Here is a 20,831-nt window from a genome sequence, read left to right as displayed (position 1 = left end):
GAGATAGAAGGGGGACATATAATTTACGGGTGACTGTAGGAGGAATATACTGTGTGCGGGCACATGAAAAATTAACGAGTGGGCGGAGTCAACACAAAAGTGGGCGAGGCTAAATTTACCGCGGCGCACTATGCGCGCCGCACATTTTGTCCCTCTTTCGGTTCTTCAAAAGTTGGGAGGTATGCCTACACCATCTGTCCATATACCTGTGGGGGACAAAAGGGCGCCCCCCGGGGGTAGAAAGTAGCCTATATAGTCCAGAGATCAGACCGGCCATGGAGGCGCCTGCCCGACATAACTTCTCTAAAGCAGAGAAAGAACAAAGTGTCCAATCTGCTGGTAGCGGAGCCATCGAGATGTCGGCAGGTGCAGCTCAGTGGTAAAATAATCAGAGGGCCTGAGCACCAAGGACAACATGGAAAGGACCGCGCGCTGCCCCTTTAATGTATCACTGAACAATCATTCCTCCGCTTCACTATTGTACAAGGACCTTTGTGTGACATCACACGGTCACCTGACAAGGTGGGCGTGTCAATGTCCCACGCATCATCATCATCATCATCACAGGTCCTTCATCCTGCTCCTCAGCTCCACCCCCTTGCACTGGTCACATGATAGCGGTGACATCATCACAGGTCCTTCATTTTCCACTTCCTCTTCACTACTGAGGTTGGTGTGTTGTCAGGTTCCTATAAGGTGTCAGGATGTCGCTGTCTATTTCTCCATGGAGGAGTGGGAGTATTTAGAAGGACACGAGGATCGGTACAAGGAGGTGATGATGGAGGACCCCCGGCCCCCCCGGACATCACATGGTAAGAGGAGATATATATATTATATACAGACCCCCGGCCCCCCCGGACATCACATGGTAAGAGAAGATATATATATTATATACAGACCCCCGGCCCCCCCGGACATCACATGGTAAGAGGATATATATATATTATATACAGACCCCCGCCCCCCCGGACATCACATGGTAAGAGGAGATATATATATTATATACAGACCCCCGGCCCCCCCGGACATCACATGGTAAGAGGAGATATATATATTATATACAGACCCCCGGCCCCCCCGGACATCACATGGTAAGAGGAGATATATATATTATATACAGACCCCCGGCCCCCCCGTACATCACATGGTAAGAGGAGATATATATATTATATACAGACCCCCGGCCCCCCCGGACATCACATGGTAAGAGGAGATATATATATTATATACAGACCCCCGGCCCCCCCGGACATCACATGGTAAGAGGAGATATATATATTATATACAGACCCCCGGCCCCCCCGGACATCACATGGTAAGAGGAGATATATATATTATATACAGACCCCCGCCCCCCCGGACATCACATGGTAAGAGGAGATATATATATTATATACAGACCCCCGGCCCCCCCGGACATCACATTTTAAGAGGAGATATATATATTGTCACGGGATGGTTAGAGTCTATACTATAGGCAATGTGTAATATATATTTCATGTGGAATGTATTCTCTAACCTGTTATATACATCAATGTGTAGTTGGCTGATTGGGGTCTAGTGTGTTAGCACATTGTATGCAAATCCCTCTAACTAGTGAGGACCAGTGAGGACAATGGGTGGAGATAATCTGATCCGTGTCTCCAAGAAGATGTTGGATGGTGCATTGTCCATAGTAGACAGGGAGTCTGCTCTCCTTGGTATAGGTGAGGGGGGAAGGATCTGTGACTCGGCCCTTCCCACCCACAGATATAGGTGTAACAGTCTTAGTATATAGTATATAGCTAGCAGTTAGTATGTGTTAGCCGGCCTGTGCACAGCTCTGTAGAGAGCCAGGATTTAGTTACAGGACCAAGGAGCCAAAGCTATCATTGGATTGTGACTTCTGTGGACTTATTGTTGTTACGGTTGATGTGACCGCCACCGGCTACTAACTTTGTGGATTACAATAAATTGCTGTTGTCTCCCGACCTCTTGCGTCCGTGTTGATTCAAGATATCCTCCGGAGGAAGACGTATACCTTTGCTCCGTGACAACTGGTTGGCAGCGGTGGGATCAACAGCGGACAGCGAGATGGACTACAGCAGCCCAGCGATTAATGGAGCCACAACCTCAGAATACAGGAACTGGACTATGGCAAGTCTACAAGTAAGGGCCCGGGAACTAAACCTGAGTTACCAGGGAAGAACGAAAGAGCAACTGATCGAGGCACTGGAGGAGATGACCCTGCAAAGCGACCATGAGGAGGGCTGCCCCCAGGAGACAGTAGAGATACGGGAGTGGCAGGTACAGACCCAAAAGAGCAGATGGGTTGTTTTGTATGAGGAGGAATTGGCAGTGCTGGGGCTAGAAGCAACTGCAGAGCAAAGGAGTAGAGCGTTACAGAGGGCTCAGGAAACGGAGAAGGAGGAACAGAGAATGGCGTATGAAAAGGAAAGAATGGCGCATGAAATGCGAATGGCTGAGATAACTGCGCGGAATTATAATCAAACGTCGACCCCCAGCCCAACAGTGAGAGAACCACCATATGTCTCCCATAAACACTTCAAGACCTTTGATGAAGCGGCTGGGGATGTTGATGGATATTTTCAGGACTTCGAACACCAGTGCCGCCTGATGGAAGTCCCAGAGAAGGATTGGGTCCGGTATCTGGTGGGGCACCTACGAGATGGGGCTGCGGAAGCTCTCAGAGCCATGGACCCTAGTGATCAGCGGGACTATGAGGCCATTAAAAGAGCGGTGCAGAAGTATTATGCAGTCACTCCAGAGACCTACCGAGTTCAGTTCCGCTCTTTGTCTTACAATGGGGGAAGCTCCTTCCACATGTTCGCCCACAAGTTGAAGCAAGCATGCAAGCGCTGGCTAGAAGGAGAGGGGGCTGTCACAGTCGATAAGATCCTCCAAGTCATACTTAAGGAACAGTTCTTTTCCCAGTGCCCCGCTGAGATCCGTGAGTGGGTGCTGGAACGGAACCCAGCCACAGTTGAGCAAGCTGCTTCTCTTGCAGATGAGGGCCTGACCATCAAGCCGCAGTGGAAGAGGTTGTTTGCAGAGGAGCGGAAAACTACCACAGTCCGCCAGACACCCTTCAGCCAGCCACCCACCTTTCGTGCCCGGCCTCAGGATTACAATTCCCCCTCTACCCTTGCCCCAGCCCATCGGCCTCCAGCTATGAACAACCCTGTCCCTAGACAACGACCTACTGGAAGAATGCTAGAGCGCAGATGTTTTGGTTGCGGGCGGCCTGGACATTTGCAAGCTCGTTGCCCTGTTAACATGGGGGCACGGGCCACCGTGGCATCTCGGCCTATTCACTACCTGGGAACCACCCCTAGGACAGAAAGTTTGGCCCCATTTCCAGATGACTCAATGAATGACCCATCTGTTCCACCTCCAGGGGTCTATGGGATTCAGCCTTCTGCCACACATCCTGCAAACCTTCAGCGGAAACACTTGCAGGAGGTCCTCCTGGATGGCCGAACAGTTGTTGGATTCCGGGACTCGGGAGCTTTACTAACGGTAGCGGACCCCCGAGTTGTGCGACCCGAGGCCCTAGAGGAGGGCCCTGGCATTTCTATCGAGTTGGCAGAGGGTACTCGGAGACGTATTCCTAAAGCTACCGTGGAACTTGACTATGGTTATGGACCAAAACGATGCACAATTGGTGTGATGAGCGGGCTGCCGGCCGATGTTCTGTTAGGCAACGATGTTGGAAATCTACAGTGCCACTTTGTGGGAGCAGTGACCCGAAGCCAAGCTCAGAGAGAAGCCAACATGGATCGACCGGATTTGCTGCCAGATTCCAGCCCAGCGGCCCCAACTTCCCAACTGGTGAGTGACTCTTCCCTCGGGGCTAATAATCCTGCAATTTGGGACAAGGCACAGTTTAGGAGGGAGGTAGAGACGGACCCTACATTGGATAGTTTCCGAGCACGGGCTGAGATTGGACAGATAGGAGAAAGTGGTGAGAAGATTATTAAGGAAGATGGACTCCTCTACCGGGTTACAGAGGCTTGCTCTCCAGATAAACCTTGGACTTATTGTAGACAGCTTGTTGTGCCCCAGCGATACCGGGCCTCCCTACTGCACCTTGCCCATGACATTCCCATGGCTGGCCATCAAGGGAAAACTCGCACAGAACGGAGGCTTACTCACTTGTTTTATTGGCCTGGGATCTCTCAGGCTGTTGCGCAGTTCTGTCGGACTTGTGATGTATGTCAGCGTAGAGGCCGACCAGGGGACCACCCAAGAGCCCCCTTACAGCCTTTGCCCGTCATCGATGAACCCTTCCAACGAGTGGCTGTTGATATCATCGGGCCTTTGGCTAGACCTAGTAAATCTGGGAAACAATATATATTGACAGTAGTCGACTATGCCACCCGATACCCGGAAGCTGTGGCACTATCCTGTATCTCTGCCACCAAAGTAGCCGAGGCCCTTGTGACTGTCTTCACCAGAGTTGGATTCCCAAGTGAGATCTTGTCAGACCAGGGTACCCAATTTATGTCCGAACTGGTACAGTGTCTATGGCGTACCTGCGGGGTGCGGGCGATCCGGACCACCCCATACCACCCCCAGACCAATGGACTATGTGAGCGTTTTAATGGTACTCTAAAGAACATGTTAAAAGCCTTTACTGAGACTGATCCAGACTGGGAAAGGTACCTACCACATCTCCTGTTTGCATATCGGGAAGTGCCCCAGGAATCTACTGGATTTTCCCCCATTGAACTGCTGTATGGCCGGAAAGTTCGTGGTCCGTTAACCTTAGTCAAGGAGCACTGGGAGGGGCCAGTGGAGGATACCGGAATTCCTGTTGTCCCTTATGTTCTGAAGCTTTGAGACATGCTGGCCCAGTTGGCCCATTTTGCTAAAGAGCAGGTCCAGAGGGCACAGACTCGACAAAAGACTTGGTACGACCGCAAAGCACGCTATCGGGAATTTACTGAGGGGCAACAAGTTCTTATGATTGTCCTTCCCAAAAAGGATGGCAGTACGAGATTTTGTGTGGACTACAGGCGACTGAATGACCATACTATGAGTGACCCCTACCCTATGCCACGCATTGATGAGCTTCTGGACAAACTCGCTGCGGCTAAGTATGTCACCACCTTGGATCTCAGCAAGGGGTACTGGCAGATTCCCCTGACCGCTGCAGGGAGGGAAAGGTCAGCGTTCATAACCCCTTTCGGACTGTTTGAATTCCTAAGCATGCCTTTTGGAATGAAGAATGCCCCAGCAACCTTCCAGAGGATGGTGGACCAGCTACTTCAGGGATGCAGAGACTTTGCCTGTGCTTACTTGGATGATATCGCAATCTTTAGCCACACGTGGGAGGACCACTTGCATCATGTTGAGGCTGTTCTAGATCGGATACAGGAGGCCGGCCTGACAATTAGACCAGACAAATGCCAGATAGGTCTGGGCGAGGTGCAATACTTGGGACATAGAGTGGGAGGGGGAAAATTGCGACCAGAGCCCGCTAAGATACAGGCTATTAGAGACTGGCCCATACCACAGACCAAGAAACAGGTCATGGCGTTCTTAGGTACTGCTAGTTATTACCGAAAATTTGTCTCTAACTTCAGCTCCGTGGCCAAGCCCCTGACAGACCTGACGAAGAAGAACCTGCCCAGAGTGGTGAGCTGGACCCCGGCCTGCGACAGAGCTTTTAACCAACTGAAGGACGCCCTTGCCTGCTCACCTGTCCTTGCTGCCCCGGATTATAAACGAAGGTTTATTGTTCAGACAGACGCCTCCACATATGGACTGGGAGCCGTCCTCAGCCAAGTAAATGCCGCGGGGGAGGAGCCCCCCATTGCCTACCTCAGCCGGAAGCTGCAGGACCGGGAAGTAGCATATGCCACTATAGAGAAGGAATGCTTGGCAGTAGTTTGGGCCCTCAAGAAGTTACAGCCGTACCTGTATGGTCGGGAGTTCACCGTAGTGACCGACCACAACCCCCTCACTTGGCTGCAGAGAGTCTCTGGGGACAATGGACGACTGTTGAGGTGGAGTCTGGCCCTTCAACCCTACAACTTTACCATTCAGTACCGCCGAGGGAGCCAACACCAGAACGCGGATGGGTTATCCCGGCAGGAGGACATATGACCTATAGAGACTGATGTGCATTCCCCAATTTACCTGTGTAGGCCAATTGTGTCATGCACATGTTTTGAGAGGGGGAGGGGTTGTCACGGGATGGTTAGAGTCTATACTATAGGCCATGTGTAATATATATTTCATGTGGAATGTATTCTCCAACCTGTTGTATACATCAATGTGTAGTTGGCTGATTAGGGTCTAGTGTGTTAGCACATTGTATGCAAATACCTCTAACTAGTGAGGACCAGTGAGGACAATGGGTGGAGATAATCTGATCAGTGTCTCCAAGAAGATGTTGGATGGTGCATTGTCCATAGTAGACAGGGAGTCTGCTCTCCTTGGTATAGATGAGGGGGGAAGGATCTGTGACTCAGCCCTTCCCACCCACAGATAGAGGAAGTAACAGTCTTAGTATATAGTATATAGCTAGCAGTTAGTATGTGTTAGCCGGCCTGTGCACAGCTCTGTAGAGAGCCAGGATTTAGTTACAGGACCAAGGAACCAAAGCTATCATTGGATTGTGACTTCTGTGGACTTATTGTTATTACGGTTGATGTGACCGCTGCCGGCTACTAACTTTGTGGATTACAATAAATTGCTGTTGTCTCCCGACCTCTTGCGTCCGTGTTGATTCAAGATATCCTCCGGAGGAAGACGTATACCTTTGCTCCGTGACATATATTATATACAGACCCCGGCCCCCCCGGACATCACATGGTAAGAGGAGATATATATATTATATACAGACCCCCGGCCCCCCCGGACATCACATGGTAAGAGGAGATATATATATTATATACAGACCCCCGGCCCCCCCGGACATCACATGGTAAGAGGAGATATATATATTATATACAGACCCCCGGCCCCCCCGGACATCACATGGTAAGAGGAGATATATATATTATATACAGACCCCGGCCCCCCCGGACATCACATGGTAAGAGGAGATATATATATTATATACAGACCCCGGCCCCCCCGGACATCACATGGTAAGAGGAGATATATATATTATATACAGACCCCCGGCCCCCCCCCCCGGACATCACATGGTAAGAGGAGATATATATATATTATATACAGACCCCCGCCCCCCCGGACATCACATGGTAAGAGGAGATATATATATTATATACAGACCCCCGGCCCCCCCAGACATCACATGGTAAGAGGAGATATTTATATTATATACAGACCCCCGGACATCACATGGTAAGAGGAGATATATATATTATATACAGACCCCCGGCCCCCCCGGACATCACATGGTAAGAGGAGATATATATATTATATACAGACCCCCGGCCCCCCCGGACATCACATGGTAAGAGGAGATATATATATTATATACAGACCCCCGGCCCCCCCGGACATCACATGGTAAGAGGAGATATATATTATATACAGACCCCCGGCCCCCCGGACATCACATGGTAAGAGGAGATATATATATTATATACAGACCCCCGCCCCCCCGGACATCACATGGTAAGAGGAGATATATATATTATATACAGACCCCCGGCCCCCCCCGGACATCACATGGTAAGAGGAGATATATATATTATATACAGACCCCGGCCCCCCCCGGACATCACATGGTAAGAGGAGATATATATATTATATACAGACCCCCGCCCCCCTGGACATCACATGGTAAGAGGAGATATATATATTATATACAGACCCCCGCCCCCCCGGACATCACATGGTAAGAGGAGATATATATATTATATACAGACCCCCGGCCCCCCCAGACATCACATAGTAAGAGGAGATATATATATTATACTAGAGGGAGGACGCGGCTTCACACGGGTATATTACATGTTATGTTTGTGTAGTGGCCCCATAAGAATTGCCCAGTTTTGCACTGGTGTATTGTGTATGTCCATAAGCGTCATGTGATTATGTGTATCTCATTATGGATGTCAGTGAAAAACCTGTGATCAGTTGTTACGGATACCTGGAGTAAAGCTGTATCTAATCCTTCCCCGTGTAATACTGTGTTTAGACGCAAGTATCTAATCCTTGTTGGTGTGGTACTGTGTGCATATGCACATATCTAATCCTCCGGCGTGTGGTACTGTGTGCAGATGTGTGTATCTAATCCTCCCCCGTGTGGCATTGTGTGAAGAGGCACGTATCTAATCCTCCGGTAAGTGAAACTGTGTGCAGACGTGCATATCTAATCTTACGGCATGTGGTACTATGTGCAGACACGCGTATCTAATCCTCTGGCATGTGGTACTGTGTGCATATGCACGTATCTAATCCTCCCCGTGTGGTACTGTGTGCTGAGACGCGTATCTAATTATCTGGCATGTGGTACTGTGTGCAGAGGCATGTATCTAATCCTCCAAAGTGTGGTACTGTGTTCAGACGCACGTATCTAATCCTCCCCTGTGTGGTATTGTGTGAAGAGGCGCGTATCTAATCCTACGGCATGTGGAACTGTGTGTAGACGCACGTATCTAATCCTACAGCATGTGGTACTGTATGCAGACATGTGTATCTAATCCTATGGCGTGTACAACTGTGTGAAGATGTGCGTATCTAATCATCTGACATGTGGAACTGTAAGCAGACGCGCGTATCTAATCCTACGGCATGTGGTACTGTGTGCACACGTGCTTATCTAATCCTCTGGTGTGTGGAACTGTGTGCAGATGCGCGTAGCTAATCCTCCCCTGTGTGGTATTGTGTGATGAGGCGTGTATCTAATCCTACGGCGAGTGGAACTGTGTGCAGATGCGCTTATCTAATCCTCTTGCGTGTGGTACTGTGTATTGAGACGCGTATCTAATTCTCTGGCTTGTGGTACTGTATGCAGACACACGTATCTAATCCTTCCCTGTGTGGTATTGTGTGAAGAGTCGCATATCTAATCCTACGGCGTGTGGAACTGTGTGTAGATGCGCGTATCTAATCCTTTGGCGTGTGGTACTGTGTGCAGATGCGCGTATCTAATTCTTTCCTGTGTGGTACTGTGTGCTGATGCGCGTATCTAATCCTCTTGCGTGTGGTACTGTGTATTGAGACGCGTATCTAATTCTCTGGCTTGTGGTACTGTGTGCAGAGGCATGTATCTAATCCTCCAAAGTGTGGTACTGTATGCAGACACGTATCTAATCCTCCCCTGTGTGGTACTGTGTGAAGAGGTGCGTATCTAATCCTACGGCATGTGGAACTGTGTGTAGATGCGCGTATCTAATCCTACAGCATGTGGTACTGTGTGCAGACGTGTGTTTCTAATCCTCTATGTGTGGTACTGTGTGCTGAGACACGTATATAATTCTCTGGTTTGTGGTACTGTGTGCAGAGGCATGTATCTAATCCTCCAAAGTGTGGTACTGTATGCAAACACATGTATCTAATCCTCCCCTGTGTGGTATTGTGTGACGAGGCATATATCTAATCCTACGGCATGTGGTACTGTGTGCAGACGCGCGTATCTAATCCTCTGGCGTGTGGTACTGTGTGCAGATGCGCGTATCTAATCCTCTGGCGTGTGGTACTGTGTGCAGATGCGCGTATCTGATCCTCCCCTGTGTGGTACTGTGTGCAGATGCACATATCTAATCCTCTGGCATGTGGTACTGTGTGCAGATGTGCGTATCTAATCCTCCCCCGTGTGGTACTGTGTGCTGAGACATGTATGTAATTCTCTGGCTTGTGGTACTGTGTGCAGAGGCATGTATCTAATCCTCCCCTGTGTGGTATTGTGTGAAGAGGTGCGTATCTAATCCTACGGCATGTGGAACTGTGTGTAGACGCGCGTATCTAATCCTACGGCATGTGGTACTGTGTGCAGACGCGTGTATCTAATCCTCCCTGTGTGGTACTGTGTGCCGAGACGTGTATGTAATTCTCTGGCTTGCGGTACTGTGTGCAGAGGCATGTATCTAATCCTCCAAAGTGTGGTAATGTGTGCAGACACACGTATCTAATCCTCCCCTGTGTGGTATTGTGTGAAGAGGCGCGTATCTAATCCTACGGCATGTGGAACTGTGTGTAGATGCACGTATCTAATCCTACGGCATGTGGTACTGTGTGCAGATGTGCATATCTTATGCTCTGGTGTGTGGAACTATGTGCAGATGCGTGTATCCAATCCCCCGGCGTGTGGTACTTTGTGCAGACGCGTGTATCTAATCCTTCGGCATGTGGAACTGTGTGCAGAAGCGCGTATTTAATCCTCTGGTTTGTGGGACTGTGTGCAGACGCGTGTATCTAATCCTCTGGCGTGTGATACTGTGTGCTGATCTGTGTATCTAATCCTCTGATGCGTGTATCTCAGTTTGGATATCAGTGTTGGGTTGTGTATGTGGAGTGACCGTGTGTATTGCAGTTGGAATATGAGTGAAAGACTTGCAGGTTTGTATTGGCTAAGGGGGAGGGGCCTTGTGTTTGGAATGCTGTATCTCAGCAACGGTACGTCCGAGCGAGTTGGAGTCTCGTCTTAAACCTTCCCGGATATCTGAAGTATCTCTGTACCAAATTTGGTGAAGATCGGTCCAGTCGTTTGGTTCGCATTAGAGCACAGACAGACGGACAGACAGACAGACAGACAGAAATTCATTTTTATAATATAGGGAGATATACAGACCCCCGGCCCCCCCGGACATCACATGGTAAGAGGAGATATATATATTACTAGAGGGAGGACCCGGCTTCGCACGGGTATATTACATTTTATGTTTGTGTATTGGCCCCATAAGAATTGTCCAGTTTTGCACTGGTGTATTTTGTATGTGGTTTGTGTGTATGTCCATAAGCGTCATGTGATTATGTGTATCTCATTTTGGATATCAGTGAAAAACCTGTCATGAGTTGTTATGGATATCTGGAGTAAAGCTGTATCTAATCCTTCCCCGTGTAATACTGTGTTTAGATGCAAGTATCCAATCCTTGTTGGTGTGGTACTGTGTGCAGATGCACATATCTAATCCTCCGGCGTGTGGTACTGTGTGCAGATGCGTGTATCTAATCCTCCCCGTGTGGTATTGTGTGAAGAGGCGCGTATCTAATCCTCCAGTAAGTGAAACTGTGTTCAGATGCATGTATCTAATACTCTGGCATGTGGTATTGTGTGCAGATGCATGTATCTAATCCTCCCCATGTGGAACTGTGTTCTGAGACGCGTATCTACTTCTCTGGCATGTGGTACTGTGTGCAGAGGCCTGTATCTAATCCTCCAAAGTGTGGTACTGTGTTCAGATGCACGTATCTAATCCTCCCCTGTGTGGTATTGTGTTAAGAGGCACGTATCTAATCCTACGGCGTGTGGAACTGTGTGTAGACGCGCGTATCTAATCCTACAGCATGTGGTACTGTATGCAGACGTGTGTATCTAATCCTATGGCGTGTTCAACTGTGTGAAGATGCGTGTATTTATTCCTCTGGCGTGTGGATCTGTAAGCAGACGCAGGTATCTAATCCTACAGCATGTGGTACTGTGTGCAGACCTGTTTATCCAATCCTCTGGCATGTGGTATTGTGTGCAGACCTGCTTATCCAATCCTCTGGCATGTGGTACTGTGTGCAGACGCATGTATCTAATCCTCCAGCGTGTGAAACTGTGTGCAGACGCACATATCTAATACTACGGCATGTGGTACAGTGTGCAGACGTGCGTTTCTAATCCTCCGGCGTATGGAACTGTGTGCAGATGTGCATATCCAATCCTCTGGCATGTGGTACTGTGTGCAGATGCACACATCTAATCCTTCCCCGTGTGATACTGTGTGTAGAAACGTGTATCTAATCCTCTGGCGGTGGTACTATGTGAAGACATGCGTATCTAATCCTCCAGCATTTTGAACTGTGTGCAGATGTGTGTATCTAATCCTCCCCCGTGTGATACTTAGAGCAGACACACGTATCTAATCCTTCAGCGTGTGTAACTGTGTGCAGACACGCACATCTAACCCTCGGTCATGTGGTACTGTGTGCAGATGCACGTATCTAATCTTCCCCTGTGTGGTATTGTGTGAAGAGGCGCGTATCTAATCCTACGGCATGTGGAACTGTGTGTAGACGTGGATATCTAATCCTACGACATGTGGTACTGTGTGCAGATGCGCGTATGTAATCCTACGGAATTTGGTACTGTGTGCAGACGCACTTATCTAATACTCTGGCGTGTGGTAGTGTGTGCAGACGCACGTATTTAATCCTCCCCTGTGTGGTATTGTGTGAAGAGGCGCGTATCTAATCCTACGGCGTGTGGAACTGTGTGTAGACGCGCGTATCTAATCCTCCCCCGTGTGGTACTGTGTGCTGAGACGCATATCTAATTCTCTGGCTTGTGGTACTGTGTGCAGAGGCATGTATCTAATCCTCCAAAGTTTGACACTGTGTGCACACACACGTATCTAATCCTCCCCTGTGTGGTATTGTGTGAAGAGGCGCGTATCTAATCCTTTGGCGTGTGGAACTATGTGTAGACGTGCGTATCTAATCCTACTGCATGTGGTACTGTGTGCAGACACGTGTATCTAATCCTATGGCGTGTACAACTGTGTGCAGACACGCGTATCTAATCCTCTGGAGTGTGGAACTGTGTGTAGACGCATGTATCTAATCCTAAGGCATGTGGAACCGTGTGCAGACGCACGTATCAAATCCTTCAGTGTGTGAAACTGTGTGCAGAAGTGCGTATTTAATCCTCTGGTGTGTGGGACTGTGTGCAGACCCGTGTATCTAATTCTACGGCATGTGGTACTGTGTGCAGACGCGTGTATCTAATGCTATGGCATGTACAACTATGTGAAGACACGTGTATCTAATCCTCCCCTGTGTGGTATTGTGTGAAGAGGCGCGTATCTAATCCTATGGCGTGTGGAACTGTGTGTAGACGCGCGTATCCAATCCCCCGGCATGTGTTACTGTGTGCAGATGCACGTATCTAATCCTATGGCATGTGGTACTGTGTGTAGACGCGCATATCTAATCCTCCCCCGTGTGGTACTGTGTGCAGACATGCGTATCTAATCCTCTGGAGTGTGGAACTGTGTGTAGACGCCTGTATCTAATCCTACGGCATGTGGTACTCTGTGCAGACGCGTGTATCTAATCCTATGGCGTGTACAAATGTGTGCAGACGTGCGTATCTAATCCTCTGGAGTGTGGGCCTGTGTGTAGACGCCTGTATCTAATCCTTCGGCTTGTGGAACCGTGTGCAGATGCACGTATCAAATCCTTCAGTGTGTGTAACTGTGCAGAAGTGCGTATTTAATCCTCTGGTTTGTGGGACTGTGTGCAGACGCGTGTATCTAATCCTCTGGCGTGTGATACTGTGTGCTGATCTGTGTATCTAATCCTCTGATGCGTGTATCTCAGTTTGGATATCAGTGTTGTATTGTGCATGTGGAGTGACCGTGTGTATTGCAGTTGAAATATGAGTGAAAGACTTGCAGGTGTGTATTGGCTAAGGGGGGGGGGCACTGTGTTTGGAATGCTGTATCTCAGCAACGGTACGTCCGAGCGAGTTGGAGTCTCGTCTTAAACCTTCCCGGATATCTGAAGTATCTCTGTACCAAATTTGGTGAAGATCGGTCCAGTCGTTTGGTTCGCATTAGAGCACAGACGGACAGACAAGAATTCATTTTTATAATATAGGGAGATATACAGACCCCCGGCCCCCCCCGGACATCACATGGTAAGAGGAGATATATATATTATATACAGACCCCCCGGACATCACATGGTAAGAGGAGATATATATATTATATACAGACCCCCGGCCCCCCCGGACATCACATGGTAAGAGGAGATATATATATTATATACAGACCCCCCGGACATCACATGGTAAGAGGAGATATATATATTATATACAGACCCCCGGCCCCCCCGGACATCACATGGTAAGAGGAGATATATATATTATATACAGACCCCCGGCCCCCCCGGACATCACATGGTAAGAGGAGATATATATATTATATACAGACCCCCGGCCCCCCCGGACATCACATGGTAAGAGGAGATATATATATTATATACAGACCCCCGGCCCCCCCGGACATCACATGGTAAGAGGAGATATATATATATTATATACAGACCCTCGGCCCCCCCGGACATCACATGGTAAGATGAGATATATATATTATATACAGACCCCGGCCCCCCCGGACATCACATGGTAAGAGGAGATATATATATTATATACAGACCCCCGGCCCCCCCGGACATCACATGGTAAGAGGAGATATATATATATATTATATACAGACCCCCGGCCCCCCCGGACATCACATGGTAAGATGAGATATATATATTATATACAGACCCCGGCCCCCCCGGACATCACATGGTAAGAGGAGATATATATATTATATACAGACCCCCGGCTCCCCCGGACATCACATGGTAAGAGGAGATATATATATTATATACAGACCCCCGGCCCCCCCCGGACATCACATGGTAAGAGGAGATATATATATTATATACAGACCCCCGGCCCCCCCGGACATCACATGGTAAGAGGAGATATATATATTATATACAGACCCCCGGCCCCCCCGCACATCACATGGTGAGAGGAGATATATATATTATATACAGACCCCCGGCCCCCCCCGGACATCACATGGTGAGAGGAGATATATATATTATATACAGACCCCCGGCCCCCCCGGACATCACATGGTAAGAGGAGATATATATATTATATACAGACCCCCGGCCCCCCGGACATCACATGGTAAGAGGAGATATATATATTATATACAGACCCCCGGCCCCCCCCCCCCGGACATCACATGGTAAGAGGAGATATATATATTATATACAGACCCCCGACCCCCCCGGACATCACATGGTAAGAGGAGATATATATATTATATACAGACCCCCGGCCCCCCCGGACATCACATGGTAAGAGGAGATATATATATTATATACAGACCCCCGGCCCCCCCGGACATCACATGGTAAGAGGAGATATATATATTATATACAGACCCCCGGCCCCCCCGGACATCACATGGTAAGAGGAGATATATATATTATATACAGACCCCCGGCCCCCCCGGACATCACATGGTAAGAGGAGATATATATATATTATATACAGACCCCCGGCCCCCCCGGACATCACATGGTAAGAGGAGATATATATATTATATACAGCCCCCCGGACATCACATGGTAAGAGGAGACTGGTACTGTATATTATATAGTGACCTGATTGTATTACATAGTATATTTGTACTGTATGTTATATAGTGACCTGAGTCTGATGGTTTATTCTTCATGGTATGAGGGTGAGTATATATCCGCCAGTATGTAGACAGCTTATGCTATTTCAACAGTATCATATATGGTTAAATGTTATCTTTTTTTATTATTATTATTTATTTATTTTTTTTTATGTAGATTGTGAGCCCCTGCCCCCACATAGAGCTCACAATGTACATTTTCCCCTATCATTATGTCTTTTTTGGAATATGGGATGGAAATCCATGCAAACACGGAGAGAACATACAAACTCCTTGCAGATGGTTTTATGCCCTTGGCGGGATTTGAACACCAGGACTCCAGTGCTGCAAGGCTGCAGTGCTAACCACTGAGCCACCGTGTGGCCCCTTGGTTAAATGTTATCTGTCTGATTCATGTTTTTATCTTGGACTTGGTCCTTGTGTGTTTTTGTTTTCATTCTTTTAGGCTCCCTCTCTCACTTCCGTGTATCACTTGAGAAAGGGGTGTGTTACCCTATAATGCTGTTGTGTCATGTGTGTCTCCAATAAAAGTGGGAGTATGCGTGGTATCTCATTTGGTGGTCCCCACCCTGCTTTGGAGGGATCCCCCCTTTTGGTCTGCCCATGTCACCCCATTTATCCAGGGGTACAATGAGCATATTTACTCTAGTAATTTATTTTCCAGAAGTGAGTGCGCCATCAGAAGTACAAAGTGAAAATGTGTCCAGGAATACGTCACTTCAGTGCACAACATGTAGTCCTGGCTGGTGTCAGAGACAAATGCTCGGGATATCGCTTTACAAAATTTGGAATGTCTGTCTCTGATGACACAAGCTGGTCACAAAATATCAAGCACCAAAATGGTATAAAGTCCAAAACTAGAAAAATCGCTACAGCCCTCATCCAAAGTGACATACAATTCAAAAATAGGTAAAAAACCTTGTGCACTCACTCTGTCCGTTTGCTGGTTGCTGTGAATCGTGGAACCTCAAGACCGGTGCCAGGAAATCTCTCTCGGCTGAGATGAGGTCAAATGGAAGCAAATTTGAAGAAAATCCAGCACTGCAGTCCGGTATCCGTATAAAATAAAACTTAACTTTTATTGACTTGTAGTTGCTACATTTGTAATGACATCAATAAAACTTGACATGACCAAGAGATGTAACATCTTCATTACATATGTATGTATGTATGTATGTATGTACATATGTAATGAAGATGTTCCATCTCTTGGTCATGTCAAGTTTTATTGATGTCACTACAAATTATGATTTATTTATTTACCTTAACCTGTTTGAACTATTTTGACTATAATCAGCCGACTTTGTCTGCTTTCTTTCCTGCTTCACTTGCATCTTATCACGTGCATCACAAATGTTGCTTAATTAATTAACTTCCTGCCTATGTGCAGATGGGAGGGGCCTGAATTTTATGTGTGTCTCTTTTATTTTTATATAAGATTGCAGCATATTACAGCTCTGTATACCATGAGTAAGGGTCTATCCCGAAACGCGTAGGCTTCTGCTACTCCTATTGCTGCACACAGATTTTTTAATGTAGCAACTACAAGTCAATAAAAGTTAAGTTTTATTTTATACGGATACCGGACTGCAGTGCTGGATTTTCTTCAAATTTGCTTCCACCAAAATGGTATAATCCTGGAAAAATTGTGAGAAGTGTCTGATGTATAGACAGATCTCCAGCAGCTCATGGATTCCGTCACTGTGTGTTTGTGTCTCCACAGATGGATCCAGTAGGAGAAATCCCCCCCAGAGATGTCCTCTGTATTCCCAGGACTGTCCGGAGGAGAATGTCCCAGACAGTCAGCAGGTAGATGGCACCAAAGTCTCTCCAACATCTGAACATAAAGTGACTGAACCAAAGATCATTATCTTATCTTGTCTGTTTAGGGTGACCATCTCATAAATACAAAGGTTGAGATTAAAGACGAAGTAAAAGAGGAAACTGATTTCTGGGCTAATGATGTGGCACCTGCTGAGAGAGAACTTCTTCCACGTCTTCCTGTTCTTGATGAAGTGGATGAGAACAGTCAGCATTTTAATGCAACAGAGGCAGACTTGGAAGATTTGACGACTGGATGTGGAAGTAGCAGTGGCAGGGGGTGTAGAACTGGTGGCCATGCTGGTCATAGAACTCGGGGGAAATCTAGACATTGGAATTCTGAGTGGGTGCAATTCCACAGCTTTGAGGAGTCTGAAAAAAGTGGTGGGGAAGACTATGACCTTGCCAATGATGAATCTGTTGTAGATAGGACCTGGCAACCAGCCCAGGGTGACAATGAGATGACGTCTGAGGAAGAGGATATTGGTGGTGGTGGTGATGGTGATCTGAATCGAAGAACAGCCCCACTATCAAAAAAACCTGCCAGGGGCAGACCTGCAGCAAGCTTGGGTGGAGGAGGTGGCACGGGAAGATTCTTTGCCAGTGCTGCTTTTGGTGGCAGTTTTGTACGGTCATCTCCCGTGTGGGAATTTTTTTGTACATTACCAAACGATAAATCCATGGCACTGTGCAAGATCTGCAAGAAAAAAATAAGCCGAGGCCGTGCAGGAACAAATGTAGGAACGACTTCGCTCCGTACTCACATGAAAAGGCATCACCAGCTCATTTGGCAAAATAGAATTGGGAGTGTCATGCAAAATGAACAAGATGGTCCTGCTCCTCCCCATGACAAGGCCGCATCTACAGCTAGCACATGGCCATTGTTATCACCATCTGCTTCTGTCCCTCCTTCTTCATTCCATCAGACATCTATAAAGGAATGTTTACCCAACAAACAGCAATATGCGTCCACTCATCCCATGGTTCGTCAACTTAACTTGCACTTGACCAAATTGCTGGCAGTGCAGTCATTGCCCTACCACTTTGTAGAGTCCATTGAATTTCAACAACTGATGGCATGCGCTCAGCCTCGATGGAGAATACCTAGCCCCCATTATTTCTCTAAGAAAGCCATCCCTTCTTTATATCACCATGTGTCAGAGAATGTGGGCCGCTCCTTGGATATGTCTGTGTGGGGAAAGGTGCACATCACAATTGATACATGGAGCAGCAATTATGGACCGGGGCAATACATGGCTATCAGAGCCCACTGGGTCAATGTTTTGAATGGCAGCAGTGATAGTGCACAAATGCAACAGGGTCAGGAACTAGTTCTATCACCACCGCGTTTGTGCAGGCTAAGTTCCAACGCCAAGTGGAGCCCATCCGCCTCCTCTGGTTCCTCTTCACTGGATTACTTCCAGTCCTCCACTTCCCCAGGTCAAGCTGTTGCTTCCATTCCCTCGTTTCACGGGTGTAAGGTGAAGCGATGTCATGCAGTTTTACAGCTAATAAGCCTGGATCAGACCACACACACAGCAGAAGAGCTGCTCTGCTATATCCAGAAGCAAATATCCTGCTGGCTGTCTCCCCATCAACTATACCTGGGAAGTGTTGTCAGTGACAGTGGCACGAATATTGTAAATGCTTTGCAGTTGGGTAAAATAACACATTGTTCCTGCATGGCTCATGTGCTTAATTTGGTAGTGCGCCGCTTTATAAACAGATATAGTGGTTTGAAAGAGGTTCTACTCATGGCCAGAAAAGTGTCTGCACATTTCAGCCGTTCTTATGTGGCTAAGAATGCCCTGCTGGACTTGCAGCGACAAAATGGCCTGCCCTTGCATCGTCTCATCTGTGATGTTCCAACTCGCTGGAATTCCACGTTGCACATGCTAGAGCGTCTGTGTGAACAGCAGAAGGCGGTAAATGATTACTGTATGCAGGAGACTACAGGGACAATATGTTACTTTGAAATCCGCCATTGGAGGCTCATGAGGGAAGTATGTCGCCTTCTGAAGCCCTTTGAAGAGGCCACCAAATTTGTCAGTAGAGAGAACTGCAGTATCAGTGATGTCATCCCGTTAATATATATATTACAGGAAACACTTACACTCATGCAGCAAGGGATGGAAGAAGAACAACAACTTCCATCTTTTGGTTCACAGGAACAGTCTTTCATACAACAGGAACTGGAGGTGGATGAAGATCTGGGTTGTGGTGTTGGACCTGGTACTCAAAGACTTGAGGAGGAGGAAGACTTTTTTTCAGATGCAGAGGGGGGTGTTGAGATTCCACAGCCAGGAGAGGAGACTGACCCTTATCTGTGTGGAGATGATGATAATCAAGATCAACCATGGCAGGCCACTGGGTCCATACACACACTTGCAAGTATGGCAGGCTGCATGCTTCATTGCTTACATACTGACAAACATAGTATTAGCATCAAGCAGAAGGATGAGTATTGGATCGCTGTGCTCTTAGACCCCCGCTATAAATCCAAAATGGGTGAATTTTTCCCTGCCTCCCAAAGGGAAGAAAAATTAGCATATTATCAGGATAGGCTCTCTACCCAGCTTGCCGCAGCTTTTAGGGAGACCACTGCCAGCCGCTTGCCTGGCCAGGAGACCTCTGTCCGCTCCCAGTCCTCCTCCGCGGTTAGCACCACAGCTCCGAGTAGCAGAAGGAAAATCAGCAGCAGCCAGTACAGTATCTGGAATATGATGAACCAGAAATTTTTCACTTCTCAGCGCCAACCAGCCCCACAGCAGCTAACTGACACGCACCGCCTGCACAACCAGGTACAATCGTACCTGGACTGTTCGTTTACTCCAGAAGATAACTTTGACCCCATGGAGTTCTGGGCCAGCAAATTAGACAAGTGGCAGGAGCTGGCTCAGTTTGCAATGGGCGTTTTATCTTGTCCAGCCTCAAGTGTGAAGGCCGAGAGGGTGTTCAGTGCTGCCAATGGTGGAGGAACACCTAGGAGGACCAAACTGTCCATCACAAGTGAGGAAAAAATTACTTTTGTGAAAATGAATCGGACCTGGATCGGTGAGGATTTTCAGACCCCTCTGGCTGACGCTAGCGAATAGATTTGTCACAGCATCTGTCTCCTTGTTTTCAAAGCCACTTTTTCTTCTTTGCTTTTCTAACCAGGCACAAGATGGACACAAACCTGCTGCACTCGCACTTCTCCAAAACAGATTAAAGTTTGGATTGTTTGTAAAAGTCATTGATACTTTCCATACAACTGACTGGTGAGTGTGTACATGGACCAAACCTTCAGGCAGACGTATTCCCACAAAACAGGCTCCAAAAAAAAGTATAAAGCGCTGGTCTGAACACGGTCCGGTTATACAAGCAGTTTGTAGCCGCTGCTTACCGACCATCTTCCCATAGATCTACAACTCCCTTCTGCATATGTAGCTGTTTGTGATCGTCCTAGGCCGCCCTGACCATGTTATACACTATATTCTATAGGGGTTATTCACATTCTGCTAATGATGGTTTATCCTTATCTGCATTGGTCCATCGCCCAGGACTCATTTACTGTAGTGGTGGGCGCTGGAATTTCAGTGCTGTAGTATATAGTGAAATCTATGGGACGGAGCTGCAGAGTTCTCACTTTCTGCTACAGCTTGTGCAGTGTGGCTCTACCGTGCTGCC

General features: G+C 47.7%; 1 protein-coding gene across 1 annotated transcript; it reads left to right on the top strand.

Moving 5' to 3' along the window:
* The first annotated feature begins 275 nt into the window (after positions 1–275).
* LOC142188172 (zinc finger BED domain-containing protein 6-like) lies at positions 276–20,470 on the top strand. Its single transcript, XM_075261783.1, has 4 exons — positions 276–379; positions 568–812; positions 17,065–17,150; positions 17,231–20,470. Exons 1-4 carry the CDS (start codon positions 276–278, stop codon positions 20,255–20,257), a joined length of 3,462 nt encoding a protein of 1,153 aa, XP_075117884.1. The 3' UTR covers positions 20,258–20,470.
* Positions 20,471–20,831: the final 361 nt, after the last annotated feature.

This window comes from Leptodactylus fuscus, unplaced genomic scaffold, assembly GCF_031893055.1.
Source record: "Leptodactylus fuscus isolate aLepFus1 unplaced genomic scaffold, aLepFus1.hap2 HAP2_SCAFFOLD_392, whole genome shotgun sequence".
In the NCBI taxonomy this organism is placed as follows: domain Eukaryota; kingdom Metazoa; phylum Chordata; class Amphibia; order Anura; family Leptodactylidae; genus Leptodactylus; species Leptodactylus fuscus.
Note: the sequence above shows the minus strand (reverse complement) of the source record. Positions and strands in the feature narration are given on the sequence as shown.